Source organism: Takifugu rubripes, chromosome 11 (genome assembly GCF_901000725.2).
Source record: "Takifugu rubripes chromosome 11, fTakRub1.2, whole genome shotgun sequence".
Classification (NCBI taxonomy): Eukaryota; Metazoa; Chordata; class Actinopteri; order Tetraodontiformes; family Tetraodontidae; genus Takifugu; species Takifugu rubripes.
Window position 1 is genome coordinate 14,355,830 of NC_042295.1, and position 19,558 is coordinate 14,375,387.

Genomic DNA, 19,558 nt, shown 5'->3' on the forward strand with positions numbered 1-19,558 from the left:
GAAAAAAACAAGACTTTAACACACAAGGAAACACAAACTGTTCATTTATATCCCAGACCCGTGGTTGAAACTTACAAAAATATTCACATTTGTATTAAAAAGCCTATGTACAGTTATAAAGCAAAGGAAATAGTAGTTTTAAATTGCAGACATTTGTCAGGCTTCCTTGAAACCTTCATTTTGTGTTCCAATATACAGCAGGACGAGCATTTAGCCACGGCTAAAACCTTGGATATTTTAGAGGCGAAACACTGGTGCTAGGAAATGTAACGGAAGATTAAACAGACACGACCTCGGCAACACGGAGCCTCTGTCACCTTCAGGTCTGCTGAGCGATCTGACTGATCTTCTGCAGCATCTCCTCCGACTCCAGCTGCTCAAGAGTCAGCAGCGACAGGCCCAGCTGGTCCTCCTGGAGCAGGGAAGGACAGAGGGGCTCATTTACACCCTAACTAGCTACTGCATGGGTGGTGCTGCATTTATTTCCCCGCCCCATAAACAGACAGATTCCTTTGAGATCCGAGTACCTGTCGGAAAGGCTGAGCCATCTGCCGCAGGAAGTGCTTGGAGAGTTGGATGGTTTCGTCTATGGTAAGATTCAGACTGCCGTCACTGATGTGCTCCTGAATCCAACGAGGAAGTTTCCCGCGTTTGTCTGCACGTGCGTAACGCTGTCGACGGCACACGCAGTTGTTAAGCAGTTGGATTTTTGCTCCGGTGGAATTTCGGCATAATTTGGAGTTCACAGCAGGAAGGATCGAATTGGGGGTTACAGCAACACTCACCTTGTCTGCAAAAATCATTAGTCCATAGTCGGTTTTGCCTCGGATGGCTCGACCCACACACTGGGCAGCATGTCGCATGGCGTCGAACGTCAGAAAGTCGTTCTCCCTGATCTGAAAGTGATCCCGGAGATACTCCAGACGGGCCTGTGGTATTGGAAGCGGACGAGTTGGAAATGACATTGACAGATGCTCAGCAAGTCGCTGTTTACTGACCATAGATCAGATGAGAACTGCTTAGTAAAGAGGGACGTTTCTGACCTTTAGAATGCGGCTCTGAGTGTAAACATAAGGCACCCCAAACATGATGACTGCTCGGCCAAAATGGTGCACTGAGGAACAGAGAACAGGATTTCTTCTTGCACTGTTCACACTGGATGACTCTAAGATTAACAGCATGCCCATTTACCAAAGTCTATTCCTTCAGACACTTTTCCTCTGGCCACAGACAGCAGGATGGCTCCTCTGCCATTCTCACACGCCTGAACAGAACAGACCGGAAACCCAAGCACAGAGGGACATGAAATATATACACACATTCACTAGGTGCTATATTATCCTTCTCGATAGTCTCAGACCTCCTGGTATTTTTCCAGAGCCATGCTCGTCTCTGCAGCATCTGGAGTTTCAATGAAAATCAGCTTATTTTTCTGGATATTCTCCAGGATGCCCTGAGAAAACATGTTCAAAAGGTCAGTCGGCCAGGATACGACTCTTTGTGGAGGCTGTGCTACACACTTTTCCAGCCTCCACAACAAACACATTGAGAATCACAACTGGTAATTCTCTTCACACTAACCTGTTCATACCAAGAGGCCACTATGTTCTCCATGTAAACATAGCTGGTGAAAAACGCCACGATGCCATCAGGAACGATGGCGGACATCTCCAGGAGAAGGTTGCCATAGTTACGAATCACAGCTGGAAGACAAACGATACAACAAAGTTGGATTTTAAAGAACCGCTTTAAATGATGTAGAGTCCAACATTTTTGTTAAATATACAGAATTTGACAACTGTAATATTATTGGAATTGTATTTATATTTAAATATTAATATTTCTTCTGTTTGTTTTTTTGCTCTAAATATGTCAAAGTTTGAAGAACTTCCACTGAGCCCCGGTGACACCCAACATATCGACCTAGTCGTCTGCCTGGATAAATAATAATGAAGACATTTGTACAAACCAAAGTCTTCTCTGGTTTCAAACTTTGAGCTCAGAGCCACCTGATCGTTTCCTCTGCCAATAATCTGAACAGCAGAACAAAAAGGGCAAAAGGATTAAAGGGTTCAGTGACAATTCATGTAAAAAAAAAAAAAAAAGACTTAAACTTGTTAGGTTGTTGTTTAGGTGAAATTACGCACCAAAGGACAGAGGCACGTCCTCGCCAGCGTCATCGTGAAGGAGGCCATCGTCACTGGGCGAAAGTCAAGGATTTTAGGGTAGATGTCGAGCGGAGACAGAGTCTAAACCCCCCAAAGGAAAGCTTCATTAGCACAAACACAGCTGCAGTACTTCCACATGAAACCCACCATCAGCCCAAAGATGTTGCCAACTTACCCCTGAGGTGATGACAACGGACTGGAATCTTTGGAAAACTGGTTTGATGGCGATAGACGGGTCCATACAGCTGAGAGAAGGATGCAAACGTGAAAACAGATTATTGCACAGTGAAAAAGTTGTAAAATAGTCTGTCGGCCTCAGAAACTGTATTTAACCAGGCTTACTTTTAAAATCAAATCACAGCATATTAAATCTACCCCACCTGAAGTGCAGCACAGGGTTGGCAATCGTTGGAGTTCTGTCTTCAAAAGGCTCAATGATGATTGTAAAACCTTCATGCAAAGAGAGTAAAAATGCTTAATTACACCTAAAGAAAGTAGGTCACTTTAAGCATAAATCTTCTTGCAGCAATGGAGTCTCACAAAGTTCCAATATTAATGGAAACAGCTGCCCGAGTACCTTGACTGTACGTGCTGACCAGGGTGGCAAAATTAGCGATGAGTGTAACAGCAGAGAAGTCGGCAATGTCAGCAATCTCTAGTGTTCGTAGTAACGACTGCAGTCGCTCTGCGCAGAACCTGGAGGCAGAGTCGGATTAAATCACATTAAAATGAAAAATGACGTGTGCCGCAGGAGCCGGAACCCACCTGAGCGGTTTACGGTCGATGCAGACTTTCTCAAAGATGTCTTTGAGAAACTGTGGCGTGCTCTCCTGCACCACATGTTGGACCCTCAGACGGGATTTCAGATACTCCAGAAATCGCTTGAGAAAGCCAACAAAGTGCTCTGCGGTGCGAATGGTCCCCGGCACCGCCTCTGACAGAAGGGAGGAGCAAAATGAGATGAAATTTGCTTTCTTGACACAAAATGACGGCAGAATGGACCTTGGAGGATACCTCGGAGAATTTCATCTGGTAATACAGGATTTGAAAGATAAACATCAGTTTCTCTGGCAATATTAGCTTCTTTCAGCCCCTCTACCAGACGTCTGTACTCCTCCTTCAATTTAGCTGCATCTGTGTCCTTGATCCTATCAAAGGTCAGAGCAGAGAAGGAAACAACGGGTGACTTTCGTCCCGATTTAATCCAGTCCTACAAATTATGGGACATTAAAAGCAGCGTTAGCTAAGATTTCAACCCTTTGTCCTCCCATGAGAACAGGGTTTACACCATGAATGTAGAGTACTTACTTGTGTATGGTCTTCTGAAGTGTGTCTACGTTGCCCTGGCAACGGTCAAGCGTTCGCCTGGTGATGTTCACGCTCATCGAGTCGATACAAACATTGTCTAAGAAGCAAAGACAAAGCAAAGAGCTGTTGGCCCACAGACGATCCAAATTCCCAATATGAAAGCTTGTCATTGTATAATGCTGATGTAATCAGAAACTTTAAACTTTATCTTCGTTACCTATATTATGGGCCTCATCAAAAACCACCACAGACTTCTTGGCCAGCTCTTTAGACACCAGGTCAGCTATTTTAGGGTCTAAAAGGTAATGGTAGCTGTATACTACGATGTTAGCATGAAGGATCTGCAGAACCAACGACATGAGATGAGAAAAGCACTGACATTTGTTAAAAAGCTTAAATAAAATGGTATTAAGGAATGAGGTCGCGTCTGAGGTCTGGTCAGACAATTTCCAGATTAACTGGTCAAGAGTATTCAATAAAGATGATGTTGCATTTTCCTATATAATTAAGATGAAATCATTATTGCTTAAGAGCCGTTTTAAGAGTTACGGTTTTTATACATTTTGCAAAATACCAAGACAGCATTGCTGTGTTCTGTACCGAGTAGCGTGCCAGATAATAAGGACACCATCCTTTCCTCCTGCCAAAGTCTTTTAGGTCATCAAGGTTGTAGATACCAGCAGGAAGAGGAACCTGTCGCCCAACTGCATCGAAGTCCTGCAAACACAGACCGGTATGACAGGAAAGACTCAACAGAGCCACAGTGGTGGATATTTTCTTGACATTTTGAGACAAAAACCCAAGTGCCATAAATACATCGAGGATATTTACAACTAAGATGAACCACACTGGACTAATTCAAGTTTTTAGGAAGCAGGTGATGACATCTTACCTCAAAGTAGCGACATACAGGCACATTGGGGTCACTGTGGCGCTGTGCACGGATGTAGGAAGCTGTCAGACTGTGGCATTTCCCATCTACCTCCTTACCAAAGCGCAAAGCACTGACCTGTTTACAATCATATCAATCACAAGATCATATATTCTAAAAAATGTCACAGGAATGTGAAAAATCCTCATCACCAAAAGGGTTCAAACAAATGAATATCATACAGCAAATCTGTCGTACTCTGATTAATCATTATACAGTAGTTGTTTTCACCTCTGGGTGGATACAGAGGTTTTTTCTAGAGGAGAGGGCCAAAGCCAAGAAGTTGTTGCTTTGTCCAGTCTGCTTGGCATGATACTCCAACAGCTTCCTCAGCTCCTCCACAACCTTCAAAAAGCAGAAGAAATATACGAGATCTTACGTATATTCTTAAAACAGAATTATTTTTGTGCGAGACTGATAAGGAACAATGGTAACAATAGTAAAGCAGCTGTGGGTTCTCCATACAATTCTAAGTTCACTACATATTGTTGTGTAACTTCAGCTGACTCACCTTCTCAATCTCAGGAACTGTTCTAGAGCAGTAAATGAGCTTTGTCACTTCCAAAGGAAAGGCCTGTGTGACAGAGAGTGATAAGCAATCCTGTGTTCATGTAGGCGCTGGTTGATGTGTCCACAGTAATATAACTTTAGCACAACTTTGAAAAATAAAAATGCACATAATAATAATGCCCATCAAACTCACCTTTTGGTAGGCAACAATGAGAGACAGGAGGGAAATGGTTTTTCCTGTTCCTGAAGGCATCTCCAGGACACCATGACCCTGTGTAGTAAAAGAATGGGTTGTCAACGAAGTAAACACACCTACAACATCCTCAAACACTATCAATATTTTATTTTCTCTTAAGTGTATCACATGATGGAATGTTACCCAGGGTTTTGAGGGTGTTTCACAATGAAAAAGGCTGGAAAATAAAATATTTCTCATCTGCAAGACGTCTGGGACATGTTTTGCTGAAAGGCAAACTGCTTGATCAAACATGCGGATGATGATTTGTTTTAAAACTAAGTCCAATGTTGTTTTTTAAATGTTTTTTTCCATGCAGATACAAAAAGCACAAAATCAAAAGACAACAGTATTTTTTGAAGTCTAGTAGTCGTGTACAAGTACATATCTGTGACTTTTTAGGTAAAATGGGGCCAGGGGTTTGACCATGTAGCATCTGCTACCACAATATCTGCAGTAGACCCCTGTTACATCCCTGTAAAACATTGTCTGACCTCGTAACTCTGAGAAACGCACATTATCACCACCACTAACCTTTGCATCTAGAGTCCTTTTCAGTTCCAACATGTACGAATACTGCTCAGGATATATGTAATCATAGGGAAAATAAACCAAAAGACCATCGATGTTGAGCCTGGAAAGAAACAATAGTTCTGGGTTCAGAAGACATATGCAAATAGTTAAAATCATTAAAAACGCGATTAAACATGCGTGAAGAGAACATTTAGGAAATGCTGACAATGCATTAGCTTTGCAACCAAAATGAAAATAGAAGAACACGTGTCGTTATAATGCCTGTACTGGACGTCAGTTTAATATAATAAACCCAACACTTTCAGTCCTTGATGACTTCATGTAATTTTCTTTCGGGTTAAAACTATTCGCTCACCTCATTTTGCGTCGTAGATCATACAGCAGTTCTGTTCTTCGATAATAGCCTCCTTTATTTTAAGATAACCTCCCCAACTCTGGCATTATAAAGAGCATCAAAGATGAATTGTGTCACAGGAGTTTCTCTTCTTCTATGGTTTTTATTCTTCTTCGTCTTCTTCGTCTTCTACTACTTCTTCTTCGTCATTTTCCTTCTTTGTCTATCACACCATTTATTAGCAAACGTCTTGGTTTTGATCAGCGCCACCTACTGGTCACAATTACAACTATATGTTTTATACTGTTCCGTTTTCTTCAAATATTCCATTAAAAAATATATATATACATTTTAGAAGAATCACTATGAGACAATTTAATAGCTGCGTTTTATTTTGAATATATATAATGTTATGTTATGTTTGTCAATAACAATAATTGTTTTAATGTTTATGTTGTAATTTTATTTCTATTTTATTCTATATTTATGTATATATGCTTATAATGCTTTTATATAGTATATAATATATTATGTATATTATATATACATGCTGTATATATGCTTATAACGTTCTAATCTTATTTGTATTTATTTATTCTGTTTCTATTCTTTGTATAGGTTGCTACTACAATTCAATTTCCCTACGGGGATGAATAAAGTACATCTTAATCTTAATCTTATATTTTGGTCATTTTTTATTTTAAATATGAACACTAGAGGGCAGTGATTACTCGTAATACCAATAAAATCAGTCAGTTTAGCGCCCCATGGTAATGAAAAATAACGTATAAAACACTTGAAATGTATTTGACTATAGCATTAAACAAAATAATTTGTAAAATATTAGTAGTAGGTTTGAGTTTTGCAGCTGTTCTCTTGACTTGTCTGTGGAAATACTAGACCAGGAAATCTCAACTTTTTCTATGAATGTTTTATTTACATTATACAGCATAGGTATATGACATTTGAATAACAGATAATAATGACAAAAAAATATGTTAAGTTGCAGACAATAGGTCAAAATGTGGTAAGCCTTTAAGTCTAGACGAGTTGCAGTTCTCAAAACAAAAAAGATATTCACAGTTTAGCATCACATTTTCTACATGTCAGACAGGAAAAATGGTTGGAAAACAGCATTCACCACGGAATCACCAAATCTTTGTGTATGCAATTTAAATGAGGATCTGAGAGTTTTGAATCTTTGTCCATGTGCATCCACAGCTGGAAAAAACACTCTTGCATAGTTGTAGTTTCCATGATGGTTAAGTCAGTCCAGAATTTTCTTCACAGCTGCTGCTTTCTCCTGTTTTTTGGAGGTCAAGTTGCAGCCCTGTGTATCTGACCATGTGAGCAAACTGTTAACAATTAACAAGCACAAATTTCAGAATCCCAGTCAGAAGAATAGACAATCCCATGTGGGAAGAGTTTGGTATTTTGTCCAAACAACAGATGACTGTGTTGCTAACGACTTTGAGAACAAGATAAGAATTTTTTTTCCTCAAATTTGACAGCTTACAGTTTGAGTATTCATCAGTCTGAAGTTCAGCTTTAATTAAGGCTCAGAGGACCAGCCCAAGGCCTTGGCTGTTGTCATGTCATGAAGCAACGTCCCAGCGTTTCACAAAAATGTTCACATACGTTTTAGTTACAGTACAAACAACAAAACAGCTGACACATTGTCTCCACCCCCTTTCGTCTCTCCTCCAGTATTGAGTTCAGTTTTTTCTTCAAAGACTTTAAAAAGTATGTATAAAAGTGCCCGTGTTACTTTTCTGTTTCTCACAGCTCACAGCGGTTGTCGTCCGCCTTGTAGCGGTCCATAATACTCAGAACATCCTCCAGGATAGATGGGCCCAAGTCAAGATTTAACCCCGCCATTGACTCCGACCGCGGCACACCAGATGGGGCCGTGACGATGTCTGGCTGGAAGGGAGTGCAGGGTGACTCGCTCCGTTCACTCATTAGATCCTCATTGCTCAAACCAGCATCAGAGTCCAGGCTGAGGCCCCGGTGAACATCCAGGGGTCCGCAGGCTTCATACATGGAATCCTCAGAGGAGACCTCTGAGAAGGAGCCGGAGGAAGGGACCAGCTTGCGGATGGTGGGGGAGAGGGAGATGTCACGGCAGGGCTCCGATGCCAAACGACCCACGATGCCATTCTCAAAGAGCGACACGCCGGGGTGCCCCTGGCGCTCCGTGTAACCGGGGTGCCCCTGGCGCTCCGTGTAACCGGGGTGCCCCTGGCGCTCCGTGTAACCGGGGTGCCCCTGGCGCTCCGTGTAACCGTAACCATTGGACTGTTTGTGACTTTTCTCTGCAGCTTGGTGATAGTGGAAGTGATTTTGCTGAGGAGGCGAAGGATCATCCAGATGGAGGCGCGGGGGTTTGGGTGGAGCCTGTTCGTGGGCGATGAATACCGGCATGGACATGGTGGTCTTCAACAGGCCAGGGGGGGAGTGCTGGTAGTGGTAGCCATTGTAGGAGTAGTTATGGGAGTCTTGTTTCGTGGTGAAGTTGTCGTCCGTCTGTCTTTCCACGCTTTGTGAGCGCCCGTTCTGTGTCCGGCTGTTGGACGGCAGCATGTTCATCTTGCCCTGGAGGAAACCCACGTCTCCAAACATATCACCTTCCCCTTCAGGACCTACGTGCGCGCTGTGACGAACATCTCCCAGAGGGGGGCTGATCATGTCGCCTGAGAGGATGTCACGAAGCTTCAGTTTCTTTCCTTTTTTGGGAGTCGTAGTTTTTAAGTATATGGGCGTCTTTGCTGGCATTTTTCCTCTGACGGGTCAGTGAGAACTCTGCTTTCCTTGACTCTTCCTACTGGTACGGGAGCTTCCTGTCGCCTGTTTCTTCAGCAATGAGACCGAATATAAAACAATGTCAACAGCTCACAAAAGACGAGTGTGGATCTTTCCACTCGCAACCGAGCGATCCAGCCTCTGTTGCTTCTCCAAATGTTTCCGAGTATTTAGGACAGTCACTGTAGCGATAGCAACCCCCAAGGGCTGTGCCTCACACTAACATGTGATTCTGGAGGGGGGGGGGACGGAGGCCTCGACCTTGGCTCAGCTCCCTCTCATGCACAGAAAAGCCATATCCACCCAAACACTGAGGATTTTCTGGTTCCGCTCCTCAGAAAAAGGGATGAAAGGATGAAGAGTATGACCTGGCGTGACCTCACTCCCTGCCTTCGGGTCGGTCCTCTGAAGCTGTCAGAAACTTCAGGAATGCGACAACCATAAAAAGAAACTCTGTGAGGACAAACAAGAAAGAGACAAAAGTCAGATAAAGATGAAGGAAAAACTAGGGAAGATTGGGAGGGAGGTGGCGGGAGCTGGAGAGGGGAGGAATGAATGCAGGGGAAGATTTACAAGCCACTTCTCAGTGATCCAGAAGAACTTTGGTGGAAAAGACGCCACGAATACCCCAAATTATAAGAAAATGTGAGACTGGATGTTGTGGCTGTTGAAGATGCTCTTACAGTGACTCACTCAATAAGTCACTGCTGAAAATTGGTCACACATTCTTTAAAACCCCTTTAGCTTCGTCTGTAGAAACGCTTATTACTGCAAGAAATTGGTGGTTTTGAGGCATTTGGCTTCACAGCTCGGTGTCCTTGTCCCATGTGTGGACCTGTTATCTCTGAAGACTTTGTGGGGCGATGTGTGATCTTCTGACCCAACGCCATCCTAAATACCCCCGTTTTAAAATGAAGCCGCTTTAACCAGTCAGAGAATCACTTCACCTCAAAAATCATCCAGGAGGATATTCTCCTCAACTTCCTGATCTTATGACTATAATTAACTTAATCTTGTTTTTTAGGAAGCAGAATATCCTGTATCCACATGACTCTGGAACCAGAAATCTCACCACTGCCGAGTTTTTGTATTAATTCGATCAAAAGTCTTGAAGAGGCTGACAGCTCAGGCTGTTTTTTCTTTATGGGTGGACTAATTTCAGCCACATTGATATGAATTTGAGCACAATCCTGACGTCTGTAACCATGCTGTGGTTCAGTATGTTGCAACTCCTTCACATTCCGGAACTTCTGTGGAAACCTAAACAAGAGTGATACTGAGGAACTTTATCGCAGTAATATGGAAATGTGATGACGTTGTTTTACCGAATTAAGTCAGGGAAGTAAACTAGACCTGATTTTCAAGCAAAAATCATCTAAATCCACATTTTGACCCTTATAAATACGTAAGTAGGAAAAGTTGCTAATGGTCTTTTGTGTCCCAGAGGAGTTAAGTTACAAGTGTTTTGGAGGAAAGGGAGAGGTGTGAGATCATCTGGCACACTGAGACGTTATTCTCTGCTCCGCCAACTCACACCTGATTAGACAGAAACTGGTCTGTGACTAAAGAGGTGCCAGGATGAAGAAACCTTACACGGATTAAGGCAATTTCTGCTTAATCCACCTAAACCCGGTGAGCTGGTGAGGTTTTACTAGAATAAAGAGAACAGTCTTCCCAGTAGACGATATCTGAGCATAAAATGAAATGACAAAAGTGTTAAAACCACCTGCAATGAAACGAGTGTGTGTGTACGGTCTGCTTCCTTCACGCCCGCGCAAAATCTAAAACATATGTAAGACAACAATAGAAAGAAAGAACGACAAAAAGAAGAAAAGCGTCGAAGCAAACAAGTCAGAGATAGTTCAGATGGGTGGAGTGTGTTGCTAAATGGTTGGGGGTTCGTTTCTGTTGACATTTCCAAGTGTTCCTCTAAGGAGCCATTCCTCCTCCGCAAAAACTAAATCAAACGGACGGATTTTATACCTGCAGCCAGACAAACCGCTTCAGTTCCATTTCTAAAACTTTATTAGCAGGAGAGCTGTGTGTCTTGTGCTATTATGGTTATCAAATATTAAATATCTGGCCTTCTATGACACTCACTCTTCACGTTATCATGGCATTTGTTTGGATGGGAGACTAAAATAAATACAACTTTAAGACTGAGTTTGAGTCAAGGGGGAAGAGATCACAGTGCATGGAAACAAATGTTGGGGTTGTAAAAAGCGATTTTTGTCAACATTGTAGCGTTTCAAATGTATTCACTCGAGCGTGACTTGAATGTGACTCCTAACAGGAAGTCTAAGTTTACATTGGAGGTCATGGCACAGCCGAAAAACGTCATGCCGCTGACATTAACCTATACAGACAAAACAATCCGCCCAAAATCCTTCTTAATGTCAGAGGGTGATCTTTCCATGTTTCACGGGAAAAATATTCCCTCCAAATTGCCGACTTTCAAAATGGATTTCATCACGCTAATATTGACGCAATCAGCCTCCGAGGAGGCCACTCTCACATCTGTTTCTCTTCTCAGGCTCCATTTGTCTCCAGCGGACAATCAGCCAGCCACCAGTGAGCCCTGTCATCTTCTAGAACAAGCATACACAGACGAACGCGCCTGAACGCACGGCCGCATCCTTGCTTTCATTCCGGTCATCCGCAGCGCCTTGCGTCATGCGTAATTACGCACAGCAGGCGATTGTTGACAAAAACGCTTTTTACTAATCCGCCTGTTTTTACACACAGCAGCAAAGCTGCTTTACTTATTTACTTGGTATGCAGCGTGTTTTCCACAGTGGGGTTCTGTAAAAAAAAGTGTTTTCAACAGTGAGGGCGACCACGACGCATGAAAATATCAATAAAACGCGCAAATAGTTTTCTGAGAAGATAATAAGCCACCACAGCTGTGATGAAACCCTAAACTAAATAAAAACTATCAGTTCCAAGTATTGTGTCAGGCAGTAGACAGTAGTTCAAGGATAAAGCTCAACTCCGGCTAACTCCCTCTTCCTCCGTGCGCGTTATATAACTGAGCCTCTGAGATCACCGCTGTCCTCCTGAAGGCTGATTGGTACCACTGGAACAAATGCAATAATGTACCGTCTTATCTAGACAGACGGTCACACGAAGCTACTTTTGCACTCAAGCCAAATCGGATGTGAAATCCTAAAATAAAATGAGGGTCTTCTAATCACTTTTCTGCTTTGGGGAGCTACATTTTCTTGCTAATAAGTTGTGTTGTGCAGCCAGCGCCGTAGTTAAGGTGCATTATGTCAACAGGCATCATCCTGCCGCGCTCCATCATCTCCCATCTTACGCAACAGAGTAGATTCCCCTGAAGTCAGTGTTACAGCAGCGCGGCGAGGTCACACGTTTTCGATCTGACTTCCATTTGCGCACCACGTCCGCCAGCTTATGTGACACTTAATCTTCTCCTAAATTAGATTACCATAACCCAGATTGTGTGCAGTTGTTCATGGGTACCTGAAGTGTAAGGTGTGGCAATCTTAGTCCGACTAAATAAACATTAGGCGATAACGTTGCTAGAAATGCGCAGTTTAAACTTAAAAAAGAGAAAAGAAAAACAAGAATTACACAGTAAAGTTCCCAGTATAAAGATGTATATTTTAAAACCAGTGTATGGTTGAGAGGAAACTTAAATATATATCGTTGTCAGAAAACGTCTTTCTCTTTATGATGATCCAATGATCATCATATGTAATCTGTTTGAAACAAGAAACACCTGCCAGCATTCCTTCTTTTTTGTTACTTGGAGGATGTTTTAAGAAGGAAAATCTACTAACAACGACCAACAACTTGGGGCTCCACACAATAAAACATAACACAAAGTCCCCGGAACCATAACAAGCAGATAAGAGCAGAATAATGACTTGTCCCCGACATTTACCTGCAGGCTGACGCAGGTAGTTCAGTCGTACAATCCAGCGCAACGGACGGGAGCTTCGGAGCAGGTAAACCTCTTACTGCGGGTATTATCTGTCTCTGGAGCGCTGTGGACGGAGAAAGTCAAGCGGGATCGGCCTCCCAGCGAATTAGCCATGTCATTTCCCAGAAGTGAGCGTCAAGTCACATCCGGTTTCGTTTTCCAAATTAAAATCTTCCACTCAACATTTTAGCACTGAGCGCTCCGCTCCCACGATAACTGACCTGGATTCAGTGAAGAAATGGAGAGATTGGAAACGGGAAAAATATGAAGCAATATACGGGCCATTTGCTTTTGCTTTGTTGCTTTTTATTTTTCATTATATTACTTTGAAGAAATGTGACTCACTTGGTAAAAACTAACATTTTACGGGGATCCAGAAAGTCGGTGCAGCGAAGTTGTTTATCACCATGTGGTCACATAAAAGGAGAGGAAAAAACCTTCGTGTGACGAATTATATATAAACCTAAGGCTTGTTCACGCGTGCATATACAGCCTGAACGAGTCGGAAGAAGATGAGCTTCCTTTGAGGCTTTGATCAACACCCAGGCCAAATAATCACACTGGCGTTTAAATGAGTCTGATGAGTAAATGTGTAAAAACTGTGTTAGAGAGGATTAACCCGGGTAAAACACACAAGTACAATAACCCTTTTAAGCCTCGTGTGATGGTGGAAATCTTTCTTTTATGGCCCGTGTGATAAAACCCATTTGCTTTAGATCTTTTGATGTGACAGACAGGAAGAAACCTTGATGTGTGTGTTCTGTTAACTGGAAAAGGGCTGAAAGCATTAACAGCTTTTCTCCTTGTCTCTTTCTTTCTGTGAAACCTGCCTGGTAAACAATTTCAAAAATGTAAATTCAAATGACTCTAGTAAGAAATCCTGGTTTAACCATTAAAGTTAAGCGCTGACTAACATCTGGCTGACCTCCCAAATCTCCCCATAGCTGCAGCAGCAGTATTTGAGTTATCAAAATAGTTTGGCTTGTTTTCTGTACCGAGCTATAAAGATGGGGACAGGAATAATTAGAAATGTAAACAGGCCTTCAGTTATCTTCAGCTCAGTGGAGACCAACTGAGGCAAAAGCTAGAGAAGCATCTTCCAGCAGCCCCGACAGCTCTGAGCATAATTACCCTGAGATAACGACCATTTAGCAAGCGGAGAATGCAGACGTCTCTTGTCCTTGGGTCAGATTGCAGACGCAGCTTGTTTACAGCCCCCACAGGAGGCCCGTAAGACAAATAAAGCTCCTCCGTGGTGTTTTGTTCTTTTCTGCAACGACGGAACGACATTTACACCGAAGCAACACTTGGATTTGTGTCAGCGAAAGTAAAAAGATATTGATTTGGTTTTTTTTTTAGGCCGAAGTTTTTTCGTTTGGTGAAGAAAAGTTGGCGGCAACGCAGACGCGCCTCCAACTCACACTATCGCTTTGTGAGATTGTTTAAAGCTGACTGGAATGTGTAAACAGATAAGATGCATATTACACAGTCTCTAAAAATGTGGTTATATCACAAAGAACACACACACACACACACACACACACACACATACATGACATCACCTAAGTAAATCAAGATGTAATCAGTGCAGTATGGGGTGGGTCCACTCAAAGATTTTTGAATAATCCCTGTGTAACAAACACACACACACACACACACACTCTCTCTCTCTCTCTCTCTCTCTCTTTCTCCTCAGAGTCACATGGAATGGCTCCAGCCCCCAGGTGGGGGCCCATGCTAAGACCCCCAGAGAGATCTGTGTTTTCCAGCACTCAGAGAAAGTGTGTGTGTGGGGAAGTGGGGGTACGTGTGTGTCAGTGTTCTGACACAGATTGATAAACAATGAGCACTCTTCCAACGTGACTGAAGAACTGCATAAGTCTGTAAAGATGTGGGGAGACACACTCCAAGAGGGAAGGCGAGAGGACTGCAACCAGAACCAATCTGTCCCGTTTTAGTGCGAGTTACGCAACATGTTCTCTCAGACAGGTGGAAATAATCGGTCCCCATCAGAGAAACAGAAAGATCTCATAATAAAACAACAAGCAAGTCACCAGTATTCCACATGTTTTGCACGAGTCGTCCTTATTTGTTTGTGGTTATTTAATAGTATTTTTTTTATGTGCATTATTTTGCATTGAACGTTTCTTTCTGTTGCTGCTCACATCCAAAGGGTTTTTTAGTGTTTTGCTAGTTACAGGAGTTGCACCTTGCTCTGGAGGACACCGCTCGTCACAGAGAGGGTCACCGTGCACGTGTTCACCCACAGTCTACAGAGATATTTATTCTTCAAATCCGCCGCTCTAAACCAGGAAAGTAAATCTAATCCTCTTCATAACAACGTCGGCGAAGATTGAACATAATAACGGCCTGTTTGACGGGCTGAGTCTAAATTTACAGTAAAGTATCTTTGTTTCACTAATCCTGACCCACAACGACCACAGTGGTTCTTGGTGAGGACCAAGTCTTATTTCTGTTTAGGAACAGCCACAGAAATGAGTGACATACACCATGTGACCTCATGGCCAGGAATTCTGGGAATCTGCGAGTGAACGACTCTTCATGTGTTTCCATTTATCGTGCCCTGATTGAAGCGAACTGTGGGTGACAGGCTGAAATATAGCAAGAATGGGGCGAGAACGGGCGGGATTATGAAATCCAGGAGAGGAAAAGCTGTTTTAACCAGTTTCTGTCCATGTTTGGGGCCGTTGTTTGGGTGCAGTGTTGAGAGAGGAGCTCTGAAAAGAAGAGCACTCTGATCCGAACAGAGAAATGACCTCCGAGAGGAAGTGGTCTCCAGCTGTTGCCCAACATGAGAGGAACCCCCACAGCCCACTCAACCACCATTCTTTTGACTTTTACAGCTTTGGTTGCTTATTGTGATAAACATGCAATTGATGTAATTTCAGTTATTCCGAGATTCTATAACAGGTTCAGGCTCATTGTTATAATCTTGTGGCTAACAGTTTGGGTTTTGAGTGAGCGATGCCCTCTGTGATTTGGAGTCCCGTGTGGTTCAGCTTCAACAGCAAAACATTTGGAGTGCGAATGGGAAGATCCCCCCCGTAAATTTCCCTTTTGTGTGGCTGCTCTCGGCCTTTTTTCAAGCGTAGCATCTTCATTGTCTGGTCCAGAAATACACCCACAAGCAAAGGTTAGTATATATAAAGAGCACTACTGTTGAGAGAGGTTAGAGACAGAACCACTTTGCAACTTGCTCCCCCTAAGGGCAGTAGCTCTTTGCTCCTGTTTTTTCCAGCAGCGTTGAGCAGAAAAAGATAAAATGGGCAGGAGGGCGGAAATCAAAACAATGAATGATGTAACAGAAAGGAGGGTGAAATAACACAGGATGCTATAAATATGTCATTCATGCCTCCAATACTCAACTCTTAACAAAAACACCAGAAAGAAGCTGCGGAGGGCTGTTACGTCATTTCAATCACAATGAGCGAAACACGTTATTCAACAAGTGGATTCCAAATTTTGGGGAGTATCAACCTGCATAAGCCGTTCCCTCCACCTCCCGCCTCTTCCCCAGCTCCAGGCGGCTCCCCCTGCCTCCCTGGCCCACTTCCGTTCCCACAATGTTCCCCTGCACTGGCCTCTTGCCACCAACTCTCCACCTTCCTTTTTTCCAGGGTTCAGAGCAGGGGTCACCCTCGGGGTCAGCACCGTTGGCCACCTGGAACCAGCCCATAGATGCAGACTGATAGAGAAGAAGTTTAAAGCTCCTCTTCCTATCGCCCCCACCCAAAGGACTAAAAATACAACTTGTCTGCTTTTTATCAAAGTTCATGGTAGTAAATTTTATAGAACAGCTATATGTTACTTATCTTTGTGGTGCTTTGACTGAGCCTGAAAATACCTGAACTCTGATGGAACAAACAGCAGTGCTGAAGTGCATTTGGGTGACAGAGAAGGTCTGTGCAAAACTTTTAGGGTGGGAAACCTGGCAGATGGAAAACTCAGTACGATTTATCGTAGTAAAAGGTCAGGTGTGTGTGTGTGTGTGTGGTTGGGGGGGGGGGGGGGTGTTGGAGGTGGTTATTTTAGGAAACATCTAATTTGCCATCTAATTTTAAACTTCTAATTTTAAACTTGTCCTGTGGATTTGGGTTTGCTCCACAACCGGAAGTTGGCGTGTTGATGTTGGGGGGGGGGGGGGGGGGGGGGATAAGGTGGCAATGCCACACTGACACATGGTGCATCCAATTCACTAGAAATGAATCTACTGAGGCCCAGGAGGATTTAAAAGTTTGTCCATCATGTTCTTGTGTTTAACGGTCACTACTGGGGTGCGCACGCGCGCGCGGCGAAGTGAAAAGGGGCGGGGCTCCACAGCATGGCCGGTTAGCTCAGTTGGTTAGAGCGTGGTGCTAATAACGCCAAGGTCGCGGGTTCGATCCCCGTACGGGCCAACTTTTAAGTTGTTAAATATGTTGACGGGGAGCTGCAAGGTTTGTGGCTTGAAAGCGTCGGTGTTTTGTTATTTTAATGTTTCATTGGGTCTTTTGTCACTGCTTTTATGAAACATGACAGTCTAGTTTATAAATGACTGTAGAAGTTTTTCAGCAAAAAATCCGAACACAAGAATTGGAAGCGTTCTCAAATCACCTCGACAAAACAGACGCGCATGTAAAATTCACCCGGGAAGATGTAAAAGGAAACAGCCTGGTCTTTCTGGACTGCGCAGTCAGGATCACCTACACATACCAACCAGTACCTCCAGTTTGACTCTCACCAGTGATCAAAACGCTCCAACACCGGGCCAGAGAAATACCCACCACATCCCAAGGCAGGAAGAAGGAACAGGACCACATTAAGACAGCTCTCAAAACATGTGGCTACCCAGACTGGGCCTTCACCAGGACCTCAAGAAAACGAGACCTCAGCAAAGGAGAGGAGGAGAGAAACAAACGCCGCAGCGTTTCCATCCCCTACCTGTCCGGAGTCTCTGAGAAGTTTAGGAGGATCCTCCAGAAACACGACATACCGGTTCAGTTCAAACCCAGCAACACTCTCAGACAGAGGTTAGTACACCCAAAGGACAAGACACCAGGACCCAAACAAAGTAATGTTGTTTATGCTGTACAGTGCCAGGAGGAACGTGAGGAACTGGACATTGGGGAAACCAAGCAACCTCTCCACAGAAGAATGGCACAACACAGACGTGCCACCTCTTCGGGTCAGGACTCAGCAGTCCACTTACACTTAAAGGAGAGTGGGCACTCCTTCGAGGACAGCCAAGTACGGATACTGGCCAGAGAAGACCGCTGGTTTGAGAGGGGGGTCAAGGAAGCTATCCATGTTAAATTGGAAAAGCCATCCTTAAACAGAGGTGGTGGCCTGAGGCACTTCCTATCACCCACGTACAATGCAGTCCTCCACTCCTTCCAACAGCAAAACAAACATTCACACCATTCCAGGAGACCCAGTGGCTCACCACCATGTGATCCAGCAGACAAAGGGGAGACGCCTCAACAGAAACTAGGTGAACAACCCGACCAACGACTCTCAGGTGACCACTCATTATCATTAACATGGCAATGGTCCACAGGGGCTATATATTCAAACTCTGTCCCCAGCGAGTTCAGAACTGAAGAAGCCTTCTGGATAGAAGAGAAGAAACCCAGTCCAGGTGACAGAGAAAACTACCGTGGATAACGATGACCTGGATGACTGAGAATCTACACAGACAGCAGACCAACATGCTACATAACGTGGACCTTATTAAGAATGTACAAAAATACAATGTTCTTTTGACCTTGACAGGAACAGCATTGTTTAGTCTGTCAGCAAAATGATCCATCAAAAAGGCCGACCGATATTCAGCACAGAGAGGAAAGCAGGAGGAGATTTGTAAGGAATTTGTTTTAATGAGGGAGAGGACAATGACCATCAAACCATGAGTGGAGCCCTTGGAGCTGAACTATAGAAACCCCAAAACAGAAATAAAGCAATGGAAAGGATGCGGAAGGAAAATAAATCTCAAGAAAGGAAAGGAGGAGTCTTCCCAGGATAACTGGAATATTTTTCAACAAGGACAGGAAGCTGTGTGTGTGTGTGTGTGTGTGTGTGTGTGTGTGTGTGTGTGTGTGTGTGTGTGTGTGTGGGTTGCATGACTTGACCATTCTATATAGTCGCATCAAATGACACAGCAGTAATTGCCACTAATCACCTTAGAGCTTATAGCGCATTACTTATACAACATTTAATATAATTTCATAGTGGGGAAAAAAAGAACACCATGGAACTAAAATTGGACTTAAATTATGTTAAAATAGTTAATATTTAGGGATGTGCCTTGGTTGTGCTCGTTACAACAATAGCAAGAACTTTTCATTTGGTTGTATCTTTGCAGGTTGGATGCACATTTATGGGTGAAGGTGTCCCCCCCCCCCCCTCATAATTGAATACATGTGCTCAAACATCCACACGTGCATCCGGTGCAGAAACACACAAACACTTGGCTTGTGTGAGGTCCAAACGCTGCAGTAAAGACTCGTAGGAATAGAAAGATATGTCCTCACACACCCATGTGCACCACAGGCATGCGGCTACCACAAAGGCCTGTGTCACATGTGCAGCAGATACATACCAGCACTGTGATGTCAGTTTGTACATCTCACCCTCGGACTGCAGATCCATTCATCAGAGACCCCGCAGCTCAAGGCCAACCTCAACACGCTTCAGCTTTCCCCCCCATCTGAATGTCTCATGGTCAGTGAACAGTTCCTGTCTCACTCACAGGACGCACCGTATGTAATTATGTGCACATTGAGGACAGACT

The 19,558-nt window shown here is 43.6% G+C and overlaps 2 protein-coding genes and 1 non-coding gene across 5 annotated transcripts; 1 reads left to right on the top strand and 2 right to left on the bottom strand.

Annotated features, from left to right (window-relative positions):
- Window positions 1–27: 27 nt before the first annotated feature.
- Window positions 28–6,196, bottom strand: ercc2 (excision repair cross-complementation group 2). Its single transcript, XM_003968697.3, has 23 exons — window positions 6,042–6,196; window positions 5,687–5,786; window positions 5,111–5,188; window positions 4,919–4,981; window positions 4,639–4,752; window positions 4,369–4,485; window positions 4,077–4,193; window positions 3,694–3,817; window positions 3,477–3,573; window positions 3,183–3,316; window positions 2,934–3,102; window positions 2,746–2,864; window positions 2,549–2,618; window positions 2,344–2,413; window positions 2,148–2,249; window positions 1,970–2,033; window positions 1,582–1,703; window positions 1,361–1,453; window positions 1,192–1,264; window positions 1,044–1,114; window positions 786–929; window positions 528–671; window positions 28–412 (listed from the first exon to the last, which is right to left on the bottom strand). The coding sequence occupies exons 1-23, from the start codon at window positions 6,044–6,046 to the stop codon at window positions 320–322; spliced, it is 2,283 nt and encodes a 760-aa protein (XP_003968746.1). The 5' UTR covers window positions 6,047–6,196; the 3' UTR covers window positions 28–319.
- A 740-nt stretch (window positions 6,197–6,936) lies between these two features.
- On the bottom strand, window positions 6,937–12,883 carry LOC101077494 (cdc42 effector protein 3). 3 transcript variants are annotated; one of them, XM_029843934.1, is made up of 3 exons: window positions 12,730–12,883; window positions 8,313–9,275; window positions 6,937–8,279 (listed from the first exon to the last, which is right to left on the bottom strand). In XM_029843934.1, the coding sequence occupies exons 2-3, from the start codon at window positions 8,793–8,795 to the stop codon at window positions 7,800–7,802; spliced, it is 963 nt and encodes a 320-aa protein (XP_029699794.1). In that variant the 5' UTR covers window positions 8,796–9,275; window positions 12,730–12,883; the 3' UTR covers window positions 6,937–7,799. The 3 variants fall into 3 exon arrangements, with proteins under 3 accessions (XP_029699794.1, XP_029699795.1, XP_029699793.1); XM_029843935.1 differs by having other exon boundaries at window positions 6,937–8,234; window positions 8,289–9,275; XM_029843933.1 differs by having other exon boundaries at window positions 6,937–9,275.
- Window positions 12,884–17,112: 4,229 nt separating this feature from the next.
- trnai-aau (transfer RNA isoleucine (anticodon AAU)) lies at window positions 17,113–17,186 on the top strand. The gene has a single exon. It is a non-coding gene; the product is annotated as a tRNA-Ile (tRNA).
- The last annotated feature ends 2,372 nt before the right edge of the window (window positions 17,187–19,558 follow it).